Source organism: Hypoxylon trugodes, assembly GCF_022578975.1.
Source record: "Hypoxylon trugodes strain CBS 135444 unplaced genomic scaffold F4822scaffold_5, whole genome shotgun sequence".
NCBI classification, from domain to species: Eukaryota; Fungi; Ascomycota; class Sordariomycetes; order Xylariales; family Hypoxylaceae; genus Hypoxylon; species Hypoxylon trugodes.
Window position 1 is genome coordinate 1121592 of NW_026250020.1, and position 23868 is coordinate 1145459.

General features: G+C 47.8%; 9 protein-coding genes across 9 annotated transcripts; 7 read left to right on the forward strand and 2 right to left on the reverse strand.

Moving 5' to 3' along the window:
• Window positions 1–740: 740 nt before the first annotated feature.
• On the reverse strand, window positions 741–1282 carry F4822DRAFT_402962 (DUF1242-domain-containing protein; the record flags this gene model as incomplete). Its single annotated transcript, XM_051458068.1, has 3 exons — window positions 1146–1282; window positions 969–1078; window positions 741–894 (listed from the first exon to the last, which is right to left on the reverse strand). Coding segments are annotated over exons 1-3 (226 nt in total), but the record flags the coding sequence as incomplete, so codon positions are not given.
• Window positions 1283–1349: 67 nt separating this feature from the next.
• F4822DRAFT_402963 (TFIID-18kDa-domain-containing protein) lies at window positions 1350–2610 on the forward strand. The gene is made up of 2 exons (XM_051458069.1): window positions 1350–1808; window positions 1873–2610. The coding sequence occupies exons 1-2, from the start codon at window positions 1748–1750 to the stop codon at window positions 2316–2318; spliced, it is 507 nt and encodes a 168-aa protein (XP_051314255.1). The 5' UTR covers window positions 1350–1747; the 3' UTR covers window positions 2319–2610.
• A 256-nt stretch (window positions 2611–2866) lies between these two features.
• On the forward strand, window positions 2867–3475 carry F4822DRAFT_443432 (uncharacterized protein; the record flags this gene model as incomplete). Its single annotated transcript, XM_051463110.1, has 1 exon — window positions 2867–3475. The coding sequence occupies exon 1, from the start codon at window positions 3119–3121 to the stop codon at window positions 3473–3475; it is 357 nt and encodes a 118-aa protein (XP_051314256.1). The 5' UTR covers window positions 2867–3118.
• Window positions 3476–4686: 1211 nt separating this feature from the next.
• F4822DRAFT_402965 (uncharacterized protein) lies at window positions 4687–6805 on the forward strand. Its single transcript, XM_051458070.1, has one exon. The coding sequence runs from the start codon at window positions 5189–5191 to the stop codon at window positions 6623–6625; it is 1437 nt and encodes a 478-aa protein (XP_051314257.1). The 5' UTR covers window positions 4687–5188; the 3' UTR covers window positions 6626–6805.
• Window positions 6806–6945: 140 nt separating this feature from the next.
• Window positions 6946–8815, forward strand: F4822DRAFT_248048 (TBP-interacting protein). Its single transcript, XM_051454391.1, has 4 exons — window positions 6946–7300; window positions 7374–8141; window positions 8198–8529; window positions 8591–8815. The coding sequence occupies exons 1-4, from the start codon at window positions 7157–7159 to the stop codon at window positions 8721–8723; spliced, it is 1377 nt and encodes a 458-aa protein (XP_051314258.1). The 5' UTR covers window positions 6946–7156; the 3' UTR covers window positions 8724–8815.
• Window positions 8816–10180: 1365 nt separating this feature from the next.
• On the forward strand, window positions 10181–13012 carry F4822DRAFT_443434 (uncharacterized protein; the record flags this gene model as incomplete). Its single annotated transcript, XM_051463111.1, has 2 exons — window positions 10181–10601; window positions 11017–13012. 2 exons carry the CDS (start codon window positions 10181–10183, stop codon window positions 12813–12815), a joined length of 2220 nt encoding a protein of 739 aa, XP_051314259.1. The 3' UTR covers window positions 12816–13012.
• A 468-nt stretch (window positions 13013–13480) lies between these two features.
• On the forward strand, window positions 13481–17878 carry F4822DRAFT_402969 (CAP-Gly domain-containing protein). Its single transcript, XM_051458071.1, has 2 exons — window positions 13481–14024; window positions 14085–17878. The coding sequence occupies exons 1-2, from the start codon at window positions 13629–13631 to the stop codon at window positions 17694–17696; spliced, it is 4008 nt and encodes a 1335-aa protein (XP_051314260.1). The 5' UTR covers window positions 13481–13628; the 3' UTR covers window positions 17697–17878.
• F4822DRAFT_402970 (signal recognition particle, SRP19 subunit) lies at window positions 17879–19119 on the reverse strand. The gene has a single exon (XM_051458072.1). The coding sequence runs from the start codon at window positions 18960–18962 to the stop codon at window positions 18036–18038; it is 927 nt and encodes a 308-aa protein (XP_051314261.1). The 5' UTR covers window positions 18963–19119; the 3' UTR covers window positions 17879–18035.
• Window positions 19120–20298: 1179 nt separating this feature from the next.
• F4822DRAFT_248097 (benzoate 4-monooxygenase cytochrome P450) lies at window positions 20299–22079 on the forward strand. The gene is made up of 3 exons (XM_051454392.1): window positions 20299–20478; window positions 20534–21790; window positions 21846–22079. The coding sequence occupies exons 1-3, from the start codon at window positions 20398–20400 to the stop codon at window positions 22044–22046; spliced, it is 1539 nt and encodes a 512-aa protein (XP_051314262.1). The 5' UTR covers window positions 20299–20397; the 3' UTR covers window positions 22047–22079.
• The last annotated feature ends 1789 nt before the right edge of the window (window positions 22080–23868 follow it).

Genomic DNA, 23868 nt, shown 5'->3' on the forward strand with positions numbered 1-23868 from the left:
TAGTATTGGCTCTCAGGTGTTTAGGTAGGTACCTATTTAAATATTCTCCTACTCGGTTACCCCAGAAGGGTCAGATTCATGACGCACATAACAAATATCAGATGTCTAGCTTAAAATTAAACGTGACAGTCATTGCAGCATGCAGTTTATTGTCCGGTAAGATTGATTTGTAGGCCTCCTAATGTGACGCTGTTGATGTGATTTACTATCTGCCATACACCCCTATTGTGAAAGTTACCTATTCACTCGAATCGATGAATTGATTCGATAAGATTATTGCGACGGCCAAGACTATTACACATAACACTCCCCTTAACTCGTAAAACGGTTGTAGTACTGCTTCGACACGCCGGTAAGGTCAATTGACTTAGTAAGTCATTTGTCACCAATTTGTTACCCCAACCAACCGAGTCAAGAGGTCAAATCCCACGAGTCGAGAACCTCAATGATATCATATCACTCGAATCGCACATTTCGCATGTCCATCGATTTTGATATCACCAACATAGATAGACACGAGTTGAGTGGTCATCTGCCATTATAATATCGGGGAGTGGTTTCGATAGGATCGACAAACAATCGGTCTAATGTCGTCGCGCATGAGTAGAATGTATTCGTTCGCGATGTATCGTCGCAGTAGCTGTAACGCCAGCCTAGTGGTACCATTTACTCCATAACTCCATTGTCATGTCCTATGCGATATACTTGAAGGTATTTGAAGGGTCGTCAGTCGATTCGCTAATTGCCGATAACCATCGAGAACTGATAGTTGTTAGCTAGGCTAATAAAACACTCGACGATACTGGACTGACCGCCATGAACACGCAACATAAACTTATATATGGACTCAACCTCTCCCCTACTCTTGCTGCCTTCCAGAATATTCCCATTAACCTGCGATAGACTTTAGCTTTAATCCCAACTGTAGATATGGTAATGCCCGCTCTTTCAAGTAGCAAACAACCTACCCTTGCTTATTTCGATCTAATATCGTCGGGAATATTTGGTGTACGTAGGCGCATGTGCAGATAAGGAGGAGGAGAACAAGTAGGAGAGATTGGAAGTTGAAGAGCGCAGACTGTTTCCAACTATCAGCTATTTCCTTTATATGTAGAAGGACAGTAGAGTATTAAATCCTAGCTTACCATCTTAGCAATTCGTCTTTAACAAGCAAAGAGAAATTTTTGTGTCCCGAATCCAATGTGTGCCCCGTCTTCGCCTTCTTCTTCGTCTTCGTCGAGGTATTACGTATATGAGTTTGTAGAATGCAATGCGATCGATCTCAACCTTTCAGAAGCCAGCTTAGCTTGTCGCCAGATTTACAGTGATTACATAACAAAACATTTACCCGATAAAACCCCGTAACGTGGGAAACAGGGGTCCGTGCCGGTAGCTACCGGATAAGTAACGCTTAATTTCAGCTTTAAAGTTGCACAGACCAGGGTCGCTCCAGAACAGTGGAAGTAAGCCGCGAGGTACATACGTGTTTGGATGTGACCCCACTGCATAGACAAGTACCTGCCGTACCTACAACTGAAAGCTTCGAGCTGCGATTTCTTCAGCCTTACAACATTCAGTTAAATATCAACTTTAGCAGTTGCAACCTACAATTATCTCCCGGTTCTGCGCAAGCTGTAGAGATCCATCGCGAGATTTCGATTCTAGCGATTATAACTTTCCTACCTACCTGGAAGGAACCCGAGAAATACCAATCCTCATCTAAACCCCGAAACATCATTCAGTCGCCATGGAACCTCGAGCCCGCGCAGGCAAGAATGTTGGCAAGGAGACTTTTAACGCAAAAGAGAGTACGTCTTCCCCATCCTAACCACTCCTCGTATTCCATCTCATCTAACTACCTCCCACCCATAGTCCGCGCCCTCCTCTACGCCTACGGCGACGTCCAAGACCCACTGCCCGAAACAGTCCGCGTGCTCGACGAAATCGTAACGGAGTTCCTGGAGGGCGTGTGCTTCGAAGCAAGTCGGCACGCGCAGGTAGCGGGGCGGCAGAAGCTCAAGTTCGACGACTTCGAATTCGCGCTAAGGCGGAACCCGCAGTATCTCGGTCGCGTTAAGAGTATGATTGAGAAGAGGCAACGGATTAAAGAAATGCGCAAGACGTTTGATCAGGAGGATGATGCGTTGGCTAAGGAACATGCGAAAGATGCTGCGGCGGCGGCTGCTGGTGGGGGTGGGAGGGATGCGGATGAGTTGTTGGGGCTCGATGAGGATGATGAGGATTTGAAGGAGGTCAAGCAGAATGCGCCTTCGTCAAAGGGTTCCGGGAGTAAGAAGAGGAAGAGACCTCAGAAGTAGTTAAGGTGTTGACGGGGAATGCTGCTTGACATAGGGACACGACGCGGTGCGTTATAACGATGGCGATTACGACGGATTTTGCATTTTTTACGAGCATGGCCACGGCGTTTCGGACGGGGGATACCAGGTTGCATTTTACGGTCACGATAACTTAGATTGACCTCACTTCAGATTGATACGCATCCACTGTATAATTGATATTCTCCTCGATGAGCACTCTGATTTATAGCCACAGAATGATTGTTTATTGTTTACCTTGCTACCTAAGTAGTTTACTAATGTTTACCCATAAGGCCAAGCCAAGATTCGAGGCGATCTAAGTGATTATTAAATGAGACGAAGGATCGTGAACCATGAGCTTCGCCAGCCCAGACTCTACGGGCCAACCACATTCAGAAGGTTAAAAAACTGTATTTAGTATTGACTAGAAGAACAATAGGTCCTTGCATGAGGTCATTTTGCGCTACCATGTTTTACTATAGGATGAGGCATCACCAATCTGGGTGTCTGAAGTTGGATTACGGGACTATACGCTTTTGGCTGAGATGGTCTTTTCTAGCTTCGTTCAATCCGGGGTAAGGCCCCTACCCAGGCAGAAGGGCAACACGATTTATGTATAGAGTCAGCGGCGTGTAGGATATAAATACAAGATCGTTGACGCCCGACGTTTATCCCATATGGACCAACTCCTTTCTTTGCTTGACACAAACTTCAATCTACGGCCAGTTCTACATATAACAACATCAACCTCCTATAAACTAACCCGCCTCCCAGCTCCTTACTTCCCATAAGCCATCAAAATGCGGATTTCACTACTTACACTCATCCCCATCCTCACGGCTCTAACTGCCGCAACACCAACCCCCGTCCAACAAGCCGACCCCTCCGCAACATTCTACGCCGAGCTCTTCAGCACAGCATCCGACTGCAGCGCAACCTCCGGCATCAAAGCGTTCCTCTACAGCCGAGGCGCATGCCAGAACATCGCCGTGCCCGGCACTGGGTCCGCGCGCGTGCGGTATAACGAGCAGCCTGATACTCTTACCCTGACGGGCTGGACTGGGGCAAATTGTACGGGTGATGCGGTGGTTGTAGGTAGTGAGGTTGGTGTCTGTGTATCGCTTGATGGGAGGGATGTTGTGAGTTGGTCATATTAGGGGAAGTGAGGAAGAGATGTCGTTGAAGGCTGGCTGTACATATAAGGGTAGATATATTTGCTTTATAGGCAGCTATGAATACTCACTATATACTACGTTTATTACGTCTGTCTATATGATGTCACTGGGATTACTAAGTGCATATCTCTATTTGTTTACGCCTTGGCTACTCTACCTGTGGTGATAGTTTGGTAGTAGTTATTCATTTCAAGACTCGGCGTTGAGAGAATCTCTTGCTAGGGTAGCAACCCTTAGACGACACCGAAGTAGCCGATTAAGGCCAATATGTATATAGACATCTATTATTACATAGATCTTACTTTAAATACAGCGTATTGCGTGCTACCAGCGATACAGGGAGAAGAGGAAGTAAGGGATGTCATTTTTTCCGATTTGCGGTCCCTACTGCCCGGAAGGATCTAGTTCCGGAGGTCGTTACTCTTGATTCAAAGACGCATTTATCTCCTTGCTTCCATTATATGGATAAGTGCTGCTGAATTAATGATAATAGTAGCTACCTTTGATGTCAATGGGATTCAATGACGAAGGCTTGGCTCGGAGTTGGCAACTCGAACCGTTTCATACAAATGGATGCGTATAATACCACCCTGGCCGGGTCTCGATATACTACCGAATAGTAATAAGTAATCAACAAATATAACGAATTAAACGCGCGTCCGATATTAGGTGAATTATGGAGGTTCCTTGCATAGCCGTTGGTTAAGCTTAGCATCGTTGCACCCCTCCTTAAGATGTCTTTAATGAATCGGATTACCTGTGATCGCCTCTAGGTTATCCAAAGGGGTTTACGGAATCGCTTGATGTAAAAAGCCCCCAATAACCTTAGATTTGAATAATTAGACGTCGTAATCGATGGCGGTGCGGCTCGGCATTTACTTTAACATTTAATGGTACAGAAACCCATTTTCGTCCTTAAACGTTAGAAGATCTACTTCTCTTCATTTGTTGGGCTGAGATAGGTACCTCAGGTACCGACCGTTACGTTTTGTCACATCGGGAGTTAGAAGTATTACAACCTTACTTACCTAGTAGAAATGTCCACCTAGACCTTCTATATACCGAATAAGGCGATTACTAGTCCGGCTGACCGGCAGCTTGGTCCACGCGAATAACGCGGGGTAGCCGCCGATTCGCCAAGAAGCGCCCGCGACATCGGGGTGGACAGGGCGATCACAGGGCTCTAGACCCCATAATCTAGTGATGATAACTGACCTTCTTGAGACAGTCCGATAGCCGTAGAAGCCGAATCTGTGGTTAGTATTAGCGCTTCCTCCCCATGATGCATCCTTAGTCTTCCCACGTTCAAAGACACCGTCGTATCCCGTTCAAGAGAGTTGCCCAGTCCCCACATAAGCTTTCGGCCGGTGCGGACGCTTCTGTATGTTGTGGTTGCATTTGGGATTTGGTGTGTCCCAGAAGAAGGAAGCACGCTATTCTTCTTTATTGTTTGCCATCCCCCCGCTCATAAGCTCATAAGAGGTCTAACCTTCGAAATGGTGGGTTGCTGGCACCTTTCGTCTTAAACACTTCATTCTTTTCTAGAAGTATTATTGATAGAGGAATCGGCGATGCGTTGTATATCGTGAACCTGCCGCTTGTATTACTCATATTGTTGTATCTAGGTCTTATGTGACTGCATATGGAGTCCGTGCCTTAAGGATTAATTGAAGGGCCTCCTGGTCGTTAATAATCATGTCGTCTTTTGTGTTTACTCCCAAAACTAAACAAGTCTCCGATAACGATAGGGACACCATTCCCTCTAACCTCTCTACTTCAATCAATAAACCCGATAAGCGAGGCACATTCAAGTCAGATTCATCTACTATTGTAGAAATCGATCTAGACTCATTTTCTCCAAATGGGCTGACCGTTCCGATTACCTCGAGGGGTCCATCACCTGGGCCCCCTTCGAAACACAGGGGGATTCGTCCTAAACTAGGATTTCGAGGATGGTGTGAATCAACATGGCGGAAGAACAAAGCCCCTATCCTGATGTTTCTAGCCCAGTTCTTCGGAGCATCGATGAACCTTGCGGCTCGGCTTCTTGAAGTAGAAGAGGGAGGCATGCACCCGATCCAAGTTCTTTTCGCAAGGATGACGATGACGGCAATAGGGGCATGGTTGTATATATGGTGGAAGAAAGTCCCAAATGGTATACTAGGGCCTAAGGAGATCCGGTGGCTGTTATTATTTAGGGGGTTCACTGGTTTCTTCGGTATATACGGTATGTGGTATTCTGTCAGATATATACCATTGGCCGACGCAACCGTTATCACCTTCCTCGCTCCGAATATTGCTGGATATATATGCCATGTCCTTCTGCATGACCCGTTCACGCGGAAAGAGCAGATCGCTTCATTTATAGCTCTCGGAGGAGTTATCTTGATCACTCGACCCGTGTCCCTCTTTTCGGGTGCCTCATCTTCATCTACTGGTAGCGGTATAGCAATGGAGGCTGTCGCAAATAGCACAGTAGACGAAATATCATACCCTGGTGGAGAGCATGTCGTTACGAGCGCCCAACGTTTGTCCGCTGTCGGTTTCGCCCTTCTGGGGGTACTAGGAGCAGCCGGTGCGATTACGACGCTGAGATGTATCGGAAAACGTGCCCATCCTTTGATATCGGTCAATTATTTTAGCATGTATAGTGTGGTTGTTACGACCGCGACTCTCACGCTTGCGCCGATTCTTGAATACGACCAGCCGAATTTACGTTTCGAACTACCACATTCAATGAAACAAGTTGCGTTTCTTTTGATCGTCGGGGTATGCGGATTGGTTATGCAGATGCTGATGACAGCCGGTCTAGCTTCCGAGAAGAGCAACCGCGCCACAGCTATGATCTACACACACATGCTCTTCGCGGCGGGTTTCGATCGTTTTGTTTTTGGGCATATTATGGGCTGGACGAGTCTTACTGGGTGTGGATTGATCATCGGAAGTGCTCTTTGGGTTGCACTCACGAAGAAGGGAGATGAAAAGAGAAAGGAGAATGATGGGATCAATGATGTAGAAATAGGAGCTGCAGCTTTTGCGGCTGCGGCGGACAGTGAAAGTGCTCCGATGTTGAGCGATGATTTAGATAGAGAAGAAGAAGAGGAAGAAGGCGTCATGTTAGAGCGCTTGTAGATGTATGAGGCGTATGCTGGCTTTGTCCTACCTTGTATAAGAAGAGGCTGGGTAAATTTAGCCATGAGTGAGTAACGAATGGGAAATATTGAATTGCTATAGAAAGGTTGGAAGGTTTGAATTTTGAATAGAACTTATATATTTAAATTTAAATAGAAATAGACGTCATCGTCACTTCTATGCGAATGTTAAGAGTGAAAGGCAGTTACGATGATGAATGTACCTAGTACTATACCGTGCCTTACCTTAGCACATACAGTAATCAAGCACAGTATATAAACGGTCCCCACAGTCGCGACCCAGAAAAGTTTCGCGACTCTAAAGCTCCAACCTTCCAATCCAAGCTCCCAACTCTGATAAATTCATAATTTCTTATGCGACGCTGGTTTTCACACAAATTCAAGCTCGTTAACATTTCGTTTCCGAAAAAATCCTCTAATTATTATCCAAGTACGATCGCTGATTGAAATTCGCAGTACCTACCAAGGCGCTTCCACTTCTACTCGGCGACACAATCATCCCTTCGCCAAGATGGTGCAAATCAGCGAGGTCAAGGGCAACAACCGCGAGAATCGCACAGCAGCCCATACCCATATTAAAGGATTGGGCCTGAAATCTGATGGCACAGCTGAGAAGCAAGCCGGTGGCTTTGTAGGCCAACAACAGGCTCGAGAGGTGAGTTTCAAGCTGTGAACATTACCAATTATTTATTCGACGAGGCTGACATATTCTATTTCACCTAACATAGGCCGCCGGTGTCGTTGTCGATCTAATCCGCGCCCAGAAGATGGCTGGACGAGGTGTATTGCTTGCTGGAGGACCTGGAACCGGAAAGACGGCCCTCGCCCTCGCCCTCAGCCACGAACTCGGAACCAAGATTCCCTTTTGCCCCATCGTTGGCAGCGAGATCTATTCGACAGAGGTGAAGAAGACAGAAGTACTGATGGAGAACTTCCGAAGGGCGATCGGTTTGAAAGTGCGCGAGACAAAGGAGGTTTACGAGGGTGAAGTCACAGAACTTACCCCGGAAGAGGCCGAGAATCCATTAGGCGGATACGGGAAGACTATTAGTACACTTCTGATAGGATTGAAGAGCGCAAGAGGCCAGAAGAAGCTTCGACTAGACCCGAGCATATACGAGGCTATCCAAAAGGAGAGAGTCACGGTCGGAGACGTCATCTACATCGAGGCGAATACTGGTGCTTGTAAGCGAGTTGGACGATCGGATGCATACGCTACCGAATTTGATCTCGAGGCGGAAGAATATGTCCCTATTCCGAAGGGCGAGGTACACAAGAAGAAGGAAATTGTACAAGATGTCACACTTCACGACCTAGACGTTGCCAACGCCAGACCACAAGGCGGCCAAGATATCATGAGCATGATGGGCCAGCTGATGAAGCCCAAGATGACGGAGATTACGGATAAGCTACGAGGAGAGATTGACAAGGTTGTCAGCAAGTACATCGACCAAGGTGTGGCCGAGCTTGTTCCTGGTGTCTTGTTCATTGACGAGGTACGAAATACCTACTCCAAAATTTAAACTGGAATTGGTGAACTAACTTGCAATAGGCGCATATGCTTGATATTGAATGCTTTACGTATCTTAACCGAGCATTGGAGTCTTCTATTTCGCCAATCGTTGTGCTTGCCTCCAACCGAGGTATGTGTGCGATACGTGGTACAGATGGCGTTGTGGCTGCGCACGGAATTCCGCCGGATTTCCTCGCTCGATTGCTCATCATCCCCACTACGCCGTACGACGCCGAAGAGATCAAGAGAATTGTACGCATCCGAGCAACTACAGAGGGTGTACAGGTTACCGACGCCGCTATCGACAAGATCGCAGAGCATGGCGTGCGCATCAGTCTGCGATATTGTATACAGTTATTAACTCCAGCAAGGTATTTTAGAGCCCTATCTACTCATTTGTCATATTAATTTGTTACTAACGTGTGAAAATAGCATTCTTGCTCGAGTCAACGGTCGCAGCCAAATTGACGTACAAGACGTTGCAGAATGCGAGGAACTCTTCCTCGATGCGCGCCGAAGTGCCGATTTGTTGGCAGGTGAGACAGGGCGCGGATTTATTTCATGAACGTGGTTATGTCTTACAGACGGGATGCCTTGAACCACAAAAACGGGACTGATCGTAATAATCTAATTTCGCAAGGCTGCGGCTCCAGAACCGCAACAAAAGGGATTCGGGTTAGGAAAATTACATTTATGGAGGGGTTTCGGAGTTCCTAAAGCGTACCGTAGGTAGTTAAGGTACCCAGGCATGCGTGCTGCTGCGTTGGTTGTTCATATCAAATCAATTAAGAGACAATCCGGTTGGTTGGTTGCTTTGCTTCCGGATTACCCACCCCGAGAAGAAGACCTTTTAAGACATTGCAAAACGACATTTAATTCTTCAGCGAAGAAAAAACTTGGTTTGAACAATGAGAAAATTAGAAGGCAGGTCACTAATACCTGGGCTAATTTCGGTTAACATTGTCTTTGTTATTTCTAGGAATAGAGGGGGCTTGTGAAAGACAAGGAGACATTCTCTCCGTTCCAGCCGGAGGACGGACGGAACATTCCTGGTATTGTATGTAGGTGTGGCCTTGGTGGCTATGGGGTTTGTCTTGTTAACAATATGTCAAGTTGGGTACCTAGTCTAAAGTAAGGAGCAAAACCTCAGCTTCTTTGAACAATGTCGAACAAGGCTCTATTGAAGATTGACCATTGATCTTGAGAAGGAAACTTTTGTCACTTTGTATGGCTTCTATGGACTTTTGTCCCCGCGGGTAGAATGACTGACCTATCATGGGCTACTGCGAACGGTAACGTGGTTGTTAAGCCTAGTTGTTGCAAACGCTGGACAAAGAAAAGGGGTAGGGAAAGGATACGTTAGAGAAGAGATAGAGAGATGTGGCTCCTCAATCTGCAACAACCTTGGGCTCTCAGTATATTCCCGAGACACAAACCCAAAGGAACCTATCTCCTTTTTTTTTCTTCTCTTCTTACATACCCTTCGCCTCTCGACCTTACTACTCACTTACCCGCTTTATTCTAATTGCTAACTACGCTGGTCACACACCCTCTGGATAATGGCCAGTGTTAGTCTCGTATTTGCGTGCACAGGAGAAGACGTGGAAGTGGCAGCAACAGCAACAACAGAAGTAGTGGCGGTGGCACTCTTCTAGGCTAAGGATCATTGTCTCCTAAGTAATGCCTTATGAATGGAGAGGAAGCAACAAAGAAAACAATCCTAACAAGCCCTTGGTTGTTGCCCACACCATTTATTCATGTCTTATGTCTCTGCTCTCCAATCTATCGCCACCACATACACGCCTACAACGACATAGTTAGCTTATCAATTGCCATCGTCGCTATCGTCACAGTCTCTCGGGGATCTTTTTCTCTCCATAGACCTTGACCCCACCCGAATCTCCGGTGGTCGTTGTAGTAGTGTAAAGTAGTGTATGTTGCCGGTTGGTACTCCGCTTCTTGAGCCGCCCGTTCCCTCTTCACCGACATACCACGCTTGGGGTTCACCCGTTTGCGAGAAACATGGCCGAAATTAATAGCAATCAAACCTCTCCCTCTACTTCCCCCAAGGGCCGGTCGTCTCTCCCGACCAAAGCTCCCTCGACTACACTGACGACTAGTCCCACGAGACAGAACAAAACACAAGCTACTATGGCAGCAAGTACCCCCGATAGTCGAGAGGCATCATCAACAGCGGTAGCAAGGTCACATATGGCACCCTCGATCGATACACATATGACCGACGATGATTCTGCATCTGCTACGTCTACTAAGCTGCATCGAAAACGAGCGTACTCCATTGACGTCGAAGAAGCCAATCAACCCCGGATACAAGATCTCCGACTCTATACACCGACCACGGCAAATTCAAATACGAGCGAAGGGCCAAGAGAATTGATATGCCTCTGTACGAAGGCTCCGAAAGTTCCTAGGCCACGCAATGGTACGTCTGTCTTTATTCTGTTGGCTCCCGTCCTTTCTTGACTTTTTGACGAAAGGGGGGTGTTCCAGACTCTAACTAGAGCTGAAAACTCCCCTTCCACCCGTTTTCCCTTCTGTCCCCTTATTATTTCGTATTCCCTCTTCCCCGGCAATTCGACCGGGTTTCAGAAGAAAACCCCGGTCCGAGGCGGCATTCTCGGGGGAATCTATCTCTTTGTTCGGAGGGAGGCTGTGTTTGTGTCTGAGAGTCAAAGGGGGTGCGGAAATGAAAGGGTCGAGACCTAATTTTTTTTTTCTTGTCTTATCCTGATTTGCAACGCACAGGTCTCGATCGAAATTTTTTTGAAAAGCAGTCTAGATCTAGAAAAAATATGAGGCTAACTTTTGGGCTTGCTAACCCCCTCCCCTTTCAACAGCTTTTATTCTTTATCGACAACACTACCAAGGCCAAGTCGCGGCCCGGCATCCGGGCCTTGCAAATCCCGAAATCTCGAAGCTTATTGGCGAGCAGTGGAGGGAACAACCTGAGGAGATTAAGAACAACTGGAAGCGACTAGCGGAAGAAGAGAAGATACGCCACCAGCGTCAGTATCCAGACTATAGATACCAGCCTCGTCGAGGGGGAAAGGCCGCAGGTAGCCGACCGTTACCTGCGACCGGCGAGGATCCTGGCCACTGCCCCAAGTGTGGTGGCCGTTACATCGCAACACCTAGGACACCATCTACTCCTTTTAGTGCTGCGACGCCCGAGCTCTCAAGACCCGGACCTAATATGCCCCCCTATGTAACACCAAATCCACGGGTGATAGAGACAGACCACCTACGACGAGGATCTTCCTCTAGCACAATGTCACTCGACGCACACGACCGTAGATACACACAACCGCACCTCCATAACATCGACGAGGACTACCCGATGATGTCGCCGGTAGCAGAAACGAAACGACGTCGTTTCAACGGACCGAACATACTTGTCCCTAGATCACCGCCCATGGGCTACATGCCAGCAGACCCTCGTTACCAGCGGCCATCTTTCAGCCAGCCACCTGTAACAGCGGCGGGTTACGCGCCTGGAGGATCGTTGCCTAGGATGCAGTACCAGCAACATGGCTATCCGAACCAATCTCATATGCAACCACCGCCGCGTCCTTCAGTAGTATATCAGCCTGTCTCGACCTCAAGCCGTCACAATGCTGGATTTGTTGACGAGTCACTTCGATTACCTCCATTGCAGACGCAGTTACCAAACTCACCCGCGATGAGCTCAGAGTCAGGCTCGGGACGTGTGGTCTCCGCTGCTCAGCCTTCCCATGGCACTGGCCTGGGAATTGTTGATGGTGCCGGCGCTCCGGCTAGACAATCGCAACCACAACTGCAGCAGCAACAGCAGCACGGCCCATCAAAATGGTCATTCCTATTAAAACTTGATGTGTTGCGAGTTGTCAGCCCACCGTTGCAACCCCCACCCTCCGGAGAACCAATGTTCGAAACACGAGGTCCTCTCATTGCTATCGAGGGCGCAACACCGTCTGTTCTGAAGGAGGTAGCCTCTGTAGTTGAGAAATCACTATCTATCTCAGGCGACTACGCCGTGAAAACATGGACGGAAGAAAACCAGGGTAGTATAAGGGAGACCAGCGACAGGGACAGCAGCGATGAGCAACATGAACAAGAACCAATCGAAAAAGGCTTGTCGAAGCGGACGGGACACATAAGTCCACTAGCGACTTACGTTACCCAGATGTTAAAATGGCACAAGACGTCCGAGGATTTGATAAAATACATTACGAATAATCCACCTGCTACGGGCAGTGAGACGGGTGAAAGCGCTAGAGCTGCTGAAGAAGCACCATTGAAATCTAGCCCTAGGCTACCCGTCGCTATTGTAGCGGATGGGTACAGTATGACTGTCTCAGAAAGATACGCTAGCTCACTGCATGTTAATGACGCCTATCGGGCTGAGGACCACTGGCAGTGGGTAGCGACACTGTGGCGGGGTATTATAGGGCCTGACTTGACCATATACGTTAAGAAGGGTACAGATGCAGAGTTACAAGGTAACAACTGTGTTGAATTCGTCAATTCGGCTGTCATGGTGTTACGTGTAGCCGAGGGGAAGGGTGTAGATGAGAAGTTAGAGAGACGGCTCGGCTTCGAGATCATCGAATGGGTGCGCAATGGGAGCTTCAGAGCTGGCCATATGACTCGCTCATGATGTCCTTTTTTGATTTGTGATTTTGGTTGACTCTCTATAGGAGGGAAATAAAAGGAGGATACTAGACGGGATACAATATTCGGCGCTGGAAATGACTTCACTAATGATGTCTGTACGTACGGAGGATTGGAATCATGTAATAAATCGAGTTGGAAACAGGCTGGAAATAGGTTAACATACCCTACATATTGTTCGTAGTCTATAAGGTCGCTTGGCCTTTTCCTTTTTTTCTCCTATGATCCCGCAAAGTCTTACTTTTCCGGATCATCGTGGTAAATGTGAGACCTCTTAAAGACGAATCGGGTAATGTACTGCATTATCGAGTGTCGGATGCGATAGGGTAGATCTTTAGTGCGAACCTACCTAGATAGGCAACGTAAATCGATTGTATTGTTAGTGGTCTCTATGAATCAATCCCTTAGACTTTCCTTGCTTTAATTGTTTAACTAGGGATATCTGGCAAGTGCAATGTCTTGAGTGAGTGAAGTGGATGAGCGCATCGAAAAGTGGGTTCCTCTTTATGATTTGCACTAGTGTTACCAATACCGTGTGTGACTGGTCGGGTCTACTGTATGATTGGACCGTAATAAGTAATTACCCGCAATAACTCCGATGAGGTAATCAACATTCGCGTGACGGATTAGGGAACGCGTACCGATGTAACTGACGAACTTAGAAACGAACTTCGAAACAAAGAAGCTTCATTTTTTATTTCTTAGACGTCACCGACAATCTCCAGTCAGGGCCAACACACCCCCCCCTGACCTTCTCTCTCTTACATTATGTACTAACTACCAGGGAAAACTGCCCAGTATGTCGGAGATAGCAGTAGGGCAGTCAATTCGGCTTAGCGATGGCCGTAATGCAATCGTTCGTTATGTCGGCCAAACCCATTTCGCCGTTGGTGAATGGGTCGGTGTCGAGCTTGAGGATGACCGTGGGAAAAACGATGGATCAGTCCAAGGCGAGCGATATTTCGATTGCTCGCCTGGAAAGGGCATGTTCGTTCGACCTACTACAGTGACCATATTGCAAGCTGCTCCGGCTCCGAAAGCGGCTGCTGCCCCTATCCGTAGAGGGTCGCGAACTAGCACAGTCGCCGGACGATCAAGCTCTGTGACGGACCCTACAATGGGAAAGAGGATGAGTCTAAATGCTCCAAGTCCGAGTCCGGTACCTAGGACATCTCGACCTTCTAGTATAGCGAGGGTACGTGTCACTTAACCTATTGTATCTTTAATATCCCCTATCCTAACTCTAATATGATAGTCTCCTACGAAATCCCCTACGAAACAGCTTGCGACCGCTGCGTCTAGTGTTGCGACTTCAAGAACCGGTACACCGTCGAATGCCCGTGTCTCGTCAATCGGAGCCAAACCACGCCCGTCAGTTGGAGCCGGCCGAACATCTATGGGACCACCAGCACTACCTTCCGCTGCGGGTAGAAGACAAACATCAGTATCATCTACTACTGCTACAAGAACTGTAAGCGGAGCTACAAGGCCAATTGGCGGGCGTGTTTCTACAGCGGCTGCTCGCCCTCGCCCTGCTTCTGGAAGAGTGCGATCGGGGGATTCCTTATCTGGGAATGAAGGCGGGAATAGGTCGGATCTAGGCTCTCCTCTTAAGAGTGATGGAGAGCAAGCGATTAGCCCCGTTCGCTCTAGAACTAGGGCTCTAGAGAAACTTACTGCCGGGCCATCGGCGGCAACTTCAAAAGCAACCCCTTCAAGGGCACCTGGAAGCGCGGGTCCTAGTACTCGCCCAACTGCTGCTAATGCCAATGCAGTAAGTAGAGAAAATGAGGATCTAAAAGCAAAACTTAAAGTACTTGAACGAAAGCGATTGGAAGACCGAGAAAAGATAAAAGAAGTGGAAAGGCTTCAGGAGCAACGGGATAAGTTTGAGAATATTAATAAGAAAATCGAGAGCAAGTTTCAAATTACGGCTCAGGAAAATGTCAGTCTACGGAAGCAATTGAAGGAAGCGGAAGAACGCCTAGGTCAGATCGAAAACCTCCAAGCAGAACATGAGACTGTTATGGAGCTCGCGACATTGGATCGAGAGATGGCCGAAGAAACTGCCGAGGTTTACAAGGCTGAGCTCGAGGCCTTGAAACAGAAAGCAGAGGAACTTGAACTTGAGGTCGAGGTATTACGCGAGGAGAATGCTGAGTATTCTCAGGGTATGTCCCCAGAAGAGAGGGCAAGTGCAGGATGGCTTCAGATGGAGCGACACAATGAACGACTACGTGAAGCACTCATTAGATTACGAGATATCACTCAGCAGCAAGAGGAGGAGTCGAAAGCACAAATTAAAGCTTTGGAGAAGGACCTTGAGGAGTTTGATGCCGTCAAGGAACAATATGAGATTGCTAAGGAGAAACTGCTAGAGTCTGAAACTCGTGCAGAAGACCTCCGACAGCAACTTGATGACAACTTGGGCGCGGAGGCAATGATTGAGCAGCTCAGCTATGAGAAATTGCAGCAATCCGAACACATTAACGAATTGAAGGCTGTGATAGATGATCTCGAGGCCCTCAAGGAAATTAACGATGAACTTGAAGTCAACCACGTCCAGAATGAGAAGGAAATGCAGGAAGAACTCGATCTGAAGGACAGCGTCATTGCGGAACAAGCAAGACGGGCTTCTGAGAAGGATGACACTATTGGAGACCTGGAATATACGCTGTCTCGATTCCGTGAGCTTGTCACGAATCTTCAAACTGATCTCGAGGATATCCGCGCATCTCATGCCGTCAATGAGGCTGAGTCTGAACAGCTTAACAGCAAGTCGAGAGCGATGATGGACCTCAACCAGAAACTCCAGATCTCAGCTGCCAAGACACAAGTCAAGACCATTGATCTTGAATTGCAGCGTATGGACGCCCAAGAGGCTCAGCAACACCTCCAAATCCTCAAATTATTCCTCCCCGAAAGCTACAATGTCGACAAAGACTCCGTATTGGCGTTGCTCCGCTTCAGTCGGTTGGCCTTCAAGGCGAACTTACTGCACGGATTCGTCAAGGAGCGTGTCAACGGACAACCGCATCCTGGCCACGAAGATGATATGTTTGCTGGATGCGATGCACTGGACAAACTTACCTGGGTCTCTTCCATGTGCGATCGCTTCGTCAATGCTATTAGCCACTGCTCGCTAGAAGAGTTTGCCAAGTTTGAAGGAGCATTATACGAACTAGAGCCCGTCGAGAGAGCTCTCAATGCCTGGATTGATGGCTTGCGACGTGACGAATTGAAGGAGAAGCAATGTGCTAGCGAGTTGCAACGCACCATTGCTCTTATGACTCACCTAGGTGAAGTCCACATCTCGGAAGGATTGGAAAGTTTTGCGGATGAAATGCAAATGAAGACTGTCTTAATGCAGAGCCATTTGGAATCCGCCGCTACTGCATTCAACATCGTCAAGGATTTGGTTCAAAGAGTCATACCTCCTAATGGTGATGAAGATGAGCTTGCTCAGCACTTCACTAGGAAGTCTGATGCTGTAATCAGCCAGACTCGCAGTGCCAAGGTGATTATGAGCAAAGCGGTACGATCTCTAGAAGATCTCCGAGCAAGATCATTGGCTCTTACCCCTGATACAGCCGAGGCATTTGAGCAATGCGAAGCTGCTAGCTCGGAACTTGCGGAGATGTCTCGAAAGATTGGTGTGGATCTTCACGCATTGTTGAGCGAAGAAGGCCGTGCGGAACCGTTCACGTACACCGAAGTACAAAGCACAGTTCACCACACGGTGATGACGGCTTTCTCATCAGCCGAATCGGACTTATTCTCAACATATCTATCCAAACTCCGCGTCCTTACGAGCCAGATTACCGACCTCTCAGCAGTCTGTGCCGATCTGTCGCAGACGCAAGAGTTCGAACGCAGCCCAGCACCATGGATCCTCCGAGCACAGGAACTGAAGGCTCTCAAGACAATCCCAATTGATGCTGAGGAAGAGCTGCGACTACTCAAGGAGCAATACAACGAGGCTCGTCGCACCATCGCTCTACGTGATGAGAACATCAGCACGAATAATCTCCGTATCGAGACGCTCGAGGCGCGCATGCGTGATGCGAATGCCAAGGCATCCCGTATTGCAGATCTCGAGCAGCAAATTGTGGATGCTCAAGAGCTCGTGGCTAGCCTCAAGAAAGACATTGAGCAACAAGACCGTGAGGCCAAGACGCTCGAGGCCGATCGCGATAAGTGGAAGAAGATCGCTGGCGACAGCAGGGCATACGGCGACGAAGCGGGATCCAATTCTGCCGGAGCCAAGGCTGGCCAAGAGCGCGCCGTGGCTACTGCCCGCGAGATGGATGCCCTCAAGGCCGAAATTGCCAGCTTACAAGCAGCTGTTAAATACTTACGCGAAGACAACAGACGTGCGCGTGCTACTGAACAGGCTAGGCACGATTGGCTCGCAGAGCCGCTACAGAAACCTATTCCTGTGGCTGAGCAGCGAAGAGCGCTTGTTGCGGCCGAGAGCAGGGATGCATTGGGTGAACTCCTCAGGCTCGCCACATCCGCTAAGATATTTGATCTTGGCTCTTTGCCCAAAGACAAGATGGGTTGGCGCCCTGCAAGTGCCACGCCGCAGTACCACGCCGCTAAGCAGGCTGAAGACTACGCTGCTTGGCGGAGTTGGCAAGACTCGGTGGTTCAGAAGGCAAGAGTAGTGCTCAGTACCGAGCATGGTGGAAAGAAACAACAGGAACAGGACCGCGCAAAGTCTATGCGCAAAGCTGCTGCAAAATTGCAGATCAGGCTTCCGGATGCGGATGGTAAAGTAATACCTGGTACCAGTGCAAGGGAGGTGCAGATCGTTGGATCTAGAGAGTGGGAAGGTTTACAGGGGAGGTTAGGAGCTGCTTCGTAATAGTGTACTGTATATCTATGATGCAAGGGTTATGGGGATGAGAGCTTGGAGAAAACGAGTGAGTGAGCAGGTGCGAGAGATACCCTTTTGTTAGAACTTGTACCATCACATCTATCATTGCGGCGTAGCATATGGCGTGTGGTAAAATTTCAGGTTATATCAATAATCATCTACTTTTCATTTCTTCGTGTTCATATTTGAAGATATGTTTGTAGACCGTAATTATACAAGTCATTGGGGCGTAAAGTGAAGCTATATGGTAGATAAGATGCTTCTTAGTATCCTCTTCTCATGTGCCGTCATCATGCCTCATCTCATTTTCGGATTAACACTTAGCTCTCACGCCCTTCCTTTACCTTTCTTTCCTTTCTTCCCACCACCTCCACCACCACTGCTCTCACTCGGTCCCGCGCCACCTAAGCCTGGCATTCCCATACCACCAGGGCCACCAAATCCTCCCATTCCTTGACCTAGCATGCTCATCATATCAGCAGGCATACCTCCCGGACCACCAGGTCCTCCGGGTCCACCCTGCATCTCACGCATCATATCCTTAAACGCATTCTCACTAACCCCGCCTCCCGTCATAGCAGCACTATACGCAGGCAACAATTCACCCATCTTCCAACCCCGCGGCACAGCCGGCCTGGGCCAAGGCTCCTCATCAGACGGCGCGTTTAAACCGGGGACTCTAACACGGCGTAGCGCATCGCTGTGATCGGTTGTAGGGTTCGATTGTAAGTGTTTCGCGATCAGGATGTAGAGATGGTGTTTATTCTTCACATCCGCGGCGTAGGGGTTGTTGTTCTTCGAGGAGGAGGAGGATTTTGAGGGGAGCTTTACCCGGACGCGGCCTGGGTTCGCCCAGTCTTTGGGGTGGATGCGGTGGGCTTCGAAGACGGGGGATAGACGCAGGGAGGCGCATGCTGAGGCTATTTCACGGGCTAATGGGTTGGTGACGGCGAGGGATTTGGGGACGCGTCGGCCTTCGGCGCGGGATCGGGTGGAGTCGAAGTAGACGGGGTACAGCATTTGGTAGTCTTTTATGTCGCTGGCTTGGACTTGTTGTGCTGGTGCGGTGGAGGGGTGTTGGAGGAAGGACCCTGAGGAGGGGGGGATTTGGGTTGATGGGCGGGAGGATGAGGTAGTGGTGGTGGGAGGTTGTTTTTGTCGTAGGATGTCGGATTCGACGAAGTCGTCGATGTCGCCTTCGCTGGGGTCGGATAGGTCGCTGTCGGATACTTCTTCTATGCGCGCGTGCGACATTTTGTTTTTATGTGTGTGTGTGACTTGTAGTAGTGTAGATGGTAGCCGCGAGAGGTATATCTTAGTAGGTTGTAATTGGTTTGGCCTTGATGATGATGGTGGAAGTTTCTTTGGTAGGTTGAAGTTTGGCGGCGGGATCCCGACGATCTGGAATTTTGGATGTGGGGTAGCTGTTTCTCATTTGGTGGATTAATTGACGCTGAAGCTCCCCCCTGATAGTGGGGTTGAGCCCGCTAATCTTCAAGTGGTAGGGGTCCCTATCCGGTGTTTAGGTAAGCAAACGGCTATTAAATTGACGCTCCCCAACGAGCGTTCGAAACTTTCTCCAATACAACATCAATTATCGTAGGACCTCTTCTCTCTGTATACAAGGCACGCGAATTTACGACGTGGTTATATTACGAGTAATGAGTATAATCATAATTTCATGAAATGAGACGAAAGCATTTATCAAAAGCTACCTACCTTCTTCTAATTCCTAGGCAAAAGAATAATAATCTACAGCTCCATACACACATCTAGACATGCTACATTGCCGAGGATACCAACCTCGCAGAGCACCTATTGAGATATCCCACGTTCCACAATCCTCGTGTAACAAGAACTACAGCAACAATAGCAGGTTTGAATCGATACCACGGACATAAATAATTCCACCAAGTGGAACAAGGCCCCCTGCTAACTAACTCAACTCCGAAAGCAATTTTCTAAGTGGGCAATGAGATAGACCAATGAATAGGTTCTCTTCTCCAGTCAAACGTTAATCGGAGACGTCATTTATATCCGGGAGTTCGGAATGTAAGATTTACGTCTTGGCCCGGGTTGGCACAGGATAAACCTGAGTCTAGCCTCATCTCACATAAATTGAAGAACCGAGGCGTCTTCCGCCGACTCCCGGCACATCTAAAGGTGTGTATGAAGTTGTAATGTTCTTTAACTAAGCCATGTTCAAGGAATGGGTAGTCCTCGACGGTCCAGGCGGCTTATACGAGATGATACGTTGCTGGCTTTCAACACCGATGTCCGCCCTAGCGAACTGCGCGTTCGCTCATGATACTATCTCCCTCACCCGTTTCTAATCAAATCTACGTTATTGAAGTACCGACATGACGGACATTGATCAACAAGTATCAATGGGTAATTTACATTAGCCCGGGTTGTTGCCGTGCTCAGCTGATAGAACGTGCCTATCATGGTCATTACCATCCCCCCATTTATGATACCAATCCGATGCATCACCAATGACACCCCGCATATAGGCGATTCTCGAACCCCAGGTTGGGGCACGGGCACGGGGATAAGGAGGGTAGGACGGAGCTATTTATGAGCTATGCAGGCTGCAGTCATCATGGTTGATAAACACCGTGGTTGAACATTGGTAGAGATATAAATTCCCTTTCCTTCTCATAACTATTCAGGTAGTTAAGAAGGCAAAATGTCGACAGGATTTGTGGAATTCCTGGCATCTTTTCGAAACGCTTCTTTGACAGAGCTTTTGACGTTCAGCATTTTATTGGTAAGACCAACCCAAGGGCACATTGCGGATAAATCAATAGCTAAACTCCTTATAGTCATTCGCTCTAGGTATCACCAAGGTCATATACAATGTCTTCTTCCATCCCCTAGCTGCCGTGCCAGGCCCGAAGTTATATGCTGCTTCACATCTTCCTATGAGCTTGTCGCGGGCTCAGGGCTTATCTCCTTACAAATTCGCCGAATTGCACGAGAAGTATGGTCCTGTCGTACGAGTTAGTCCAGATGAAGTCTCTTGTGCTGGCACTTCGTCTTTCAAAGAGGTATACGGAGCCCGATACGGTAAAGGAGGGCCGTTGACGCGCGATACGCGGACTGCACCCCTTAAGGAGATGTTTGGCGCTGTTGGTATGTTTCAAGCCGATGTGCAAGAACACGCTCGAATACGCCGTCAACTCAACCCTGCCTTCTCTGAGAAAGCCTCACGGGAGCAGGAACCATTGGTAATGGGATATATTGACTCTATGATCCGAAAGTTGAGAGGCGCAACACAAAAGGGAGAGGCTGTGGACATAGAAAAATATACGATGTGGGCAACATTTGATATCCAGGGCGATCTCGTTTTCGGGGAAGATGTATTCAAATGCATCGAGAAAGAACAATATCACCCTTGGGTCGGTATCAGCGTAACTCACTTCACCGGAGGAGTTTACATACACGCTCTAAACGACATCTCACCTTGGGCCTTATGGTTCTGGCAAATTTTTCTCACTCCGAAGAGCTTTGCGGATGCACAGGCCTATCATATCAAGACTACATTGGACTTGGTAGACAAAAGGATGGCTGCTGGGAAAACCGATCATCCGGACTACATGTCGTTCATTACTAGCGAAAGCAAAGCTGGAGAGGTACTGACTAAAGAACAAATGTATGCCAATGCTCAAATGCTAGTTATGGCCGGATCGGAAACCGTAGCCACAGCCTCTGCTACGACATTGTTCCTTTTACTCACCAATCCAGAGACAATGAAAAGGGCCAAGAACGAAATCCGATCCACGTTCGACTCAGACAAGGCTATTACAGCCGCCTCCGTGTCGCAGTTACAATATCTTGTTGCTGCGATTGACGAGGCTATGCGGGTTTGGCCCCCAGTTGCTACTGCTTTCAATCCCCGTCAAGTGTCCTCGGGGGGTTGCGTCGTAGATGGGTATTTCATTCCTCAAGGTTCGATTATTGGTATTCATAACCACGCTGTCAGTCGCTCAGAGAAATACTTTAAGGATGCGAAGAAATTTGTCCCCGAGCGTTGGTTAGGTGATGAGAGATACGCCGAAGACGCCAGGGAAAACTTTCAGGTGAGCCCAGCATTCAATACGTAGTGTATGTTTCTCCTAACTCGATTAATCGCAGCCGTTCAGTTCCGGCCCATTAAACTGCATAGGACTCACTATGGGCAGGATGGAAACTCGAGTCATCCTGGCGAAACTCATTTACAACTTCGATATCGAACTGATGCCAGAATGCCGCAATTGGCTCGAGAACCAGAAGAATTTTGTTGCGTGGCACAAGCCCCCGCTGATGGTGAAATTGACGCCAGCGAATAGAGATTAGATGTATATAATCAGGGGTAGCGGTCTAGTTAGTAGCTATTGGCCTACTGCATGCATGCAGCGATTTTCAACAGCATGCATATGAGAAATTTTTCAAAATGTCTACGATGACGACGCATATATATCTACCTACATCGTATGATCGACACTGCACAATGAATGACGTGAGACAATAATCTACATCGAAAATGCACATTTCGTCCCCAGTAATGGGAATAACGTTTGTAAATTGTAGATGAGACATTGCTGCGCTGCGGCCCCCAATCTTCCCTTTCCCGTGGTATCGGTCCTGTTTTCTTGCGTATGGCGAATCATAGGGGTGGTCACTGGGTCATTTGATGTGATTTGTACGACGCGCCTTGCAGCTCTCGGTACGCTGGACGTCAGACGGCACGTAGTTTAGCCTGAGTGTGAACGGGAATGCCGTGGCCGTTGGCCGTGTGTAGGTACCCTACATACTTGAGTATATCGGATGTCGGTTGAGACGGTGGGGAGATATATGCCTATTTATTCTTACTAGTTAAAATTATTTAAAGCTATATGTACTGTATATTTCTAGTAGTCTCAAGTATAGATGTTACCCATTGCGTAGTGCAGTATTCGCAGAAAGGGGCGCCATCTACCTACTTGTAGGTCGTACAGCAGGCGTGGAGACACTAGTATATGCCCCAGGTCTATTGAATATCGACTCCAGTGGGTAACGTACCGGTATCTAGCATTATATGTACCATAAAGGAGGCAGGCGACTACATAAGCATAATTCCAAGTCAAGGGAGCTATTACATGTAGCTCAATGATTGAAACTAGGGGCGATGATTCTACAGTGAGAAAGAGGAAGAAGAAAGCGTGGTAATAGCTTCCAATTATGATTTCTTTCGATGTCTCCTACGAACTGACCAAAATATGCATCTTTATAAGGTTGGTAATGATTATATAAACGGCACCTCTGTTAATTGTCTCGGTATGTAGGTACAGTTCCGAGACAAAAAGGGCTGCAGGGCTGGCGTCCAGAACATTGAGCTTTGTTGAGTCTACGGGAAGCTACCAACTCGTCTCGGAGTATATTGACTCCAGAGGAACTACATTGCGATCGTTAATAACGTAAAATATTTACTAATAAGTATTATAGGGGGCTATATGCTCTGCATCCTCGAATTAACACCATACACTTCGAGAAAGGGGGGCAAGGGGATCAACCCTCCATGGTAGGTATATATAGACAACGGCATAAGCCGCCACCATCCAAGGTTCCTGAATATCGGAACCAATCCTGCACTTTTTCTTCTCCAATCGGTTAGAATGCCGTTATGGTAGTTGAGCTTGAAGGAATGGTGGCATGACAAGCTTTATGTAGCTTATAACTATCCATATGATTTATGATAGTTTTTGACGAATAGTAGTCTTTAACTTATTATAGATGAAGACATTTCTCCTGACTGAGAATTGACTAATATTCTTATTATGTCCTCATGTCTATATGGACCATGGATTTCTTGAGCGGCTTACGTTCGTGTAACCCCCTGGTTTCCGAGTTTTCTCAGTAAGAAAACAAGGTTAAGTGAAAGCGTCCATCTATGTTAGAAAGGCAGTGCTGGTACGTTAGATGGTGTTGTCGAGTAGTATTTAATTTTGCATTGATGAATATAAGCTATTGGGTGGTAATGCTATCGACAACGTCGGATGATTTTTAATGGGATCAAGAATTGAGCAGACCGATATTAATGTGAAACAACGTATTATCAGACATTGTGTGATCTGGTCTAATGATCTCCTGAGATGTGTCCTTCCACAAAATACGTAACCTCGCATTTGTTAACATCCTC

What these genes read in the sequence shown, in the direction of transcription:
- F4822DRAFT_402963 (XM_051458069.1), top strand. Translation starts at nt 1,748, where the DNA reads ATGGAACCTCGAGCCCGCGCAGGCAAGAATGTTGGCAAGGAGACTTTT. An exon ending in GACTTTTAACGCAAAAGAGA is followed by an intron (nt 1,809 to 1,872) that starts GTACGTCTTCCC and finishes TCCCACCCATAG; the next exon opens with TCCGCGCCCTCCTCTACGCC.
- F4822DRAFT_402965 (XM_051458070.1), top strand. Translation starts at nt 5,189, where the DNA reads ATGTCGTCTTTTGTGTTTACTCCCAAAACTAAACAAGTCTCCGATAAC.
- F4822DRAFT_248048 (XM_051454391.1), top strand. Translation starts at nt 7,157, where the DNA reads ATGGTGCAAATCAGCGAGGTCAAGGGCAACAACCGCGAGAATCGCACA. An exon ending in GCCAACAACAGGCTCGAGAG is followed by an intron (nt 7,301 to 7,373) that starts GTGAGTTTCAAG and finishes CACCTAACATAG; the next exon opens with GCCGCCGGTGTCGTTGTCGA. An exon ending in CAGTTATTAACTCCAGCAAG is followed by an intron (nt 8,530 to 8,590) that starts GTATTTTAGAGC and finishes GTGTGAAAATAG; the next exon opens with CATTCTTGCTCGAGTCAACG.
- F4822DRAFT_402969 (XM_051458071.1), top strand. Translation starts at nt 13,629, where the DNA reads ATGTCGGAGATAGCAGTAGGGCAGTCAATTCGGCTTAGCGATGGCCGT. An exon ending in GACCTTCTAGTATAGCGAGG is followed by an intron (nt 14,025 to 14,084) that starts GTACGTGTCACT and finishes CTAATATGATAG; the next exon opens with TCTCCTACGAAATCCCCTAC.
- F4822DRAFT_402970 (XM_051458072.1), bottom strand. Translation starts at nt 18,962, where the DNA reads ATGTCGCACGCGCGCATAGAAGAAGTATCCGACAGCGACCTATCCGAC.
- F4822DRAFT_248097 (XM_051454392.1), top strand. Translation starts at nt 20,398, where the DNA reads ATGTCGACAGGATTTGTGGAATTCCTGGCATCTTTTCGAAACGCTTCT. An exon ending in TGACGTTCAGCATTTTATTG is followed by an intron (nt 20,479 to 20,533) that starts GTAAGACCAACC and finishes AACTCCTTATAG; the next exon opens with TCATTCGCTCTAGGTATCAC. An exon ending in ACGCCAGGGAAAACTTTCAG is followed by an intron (nt 21,791 to 21,845) that starts GTGAGCCCAGCA and finishes GATTAATCGCAG; the next exon opens with CCGTTCAGTTCCGGCCCATT.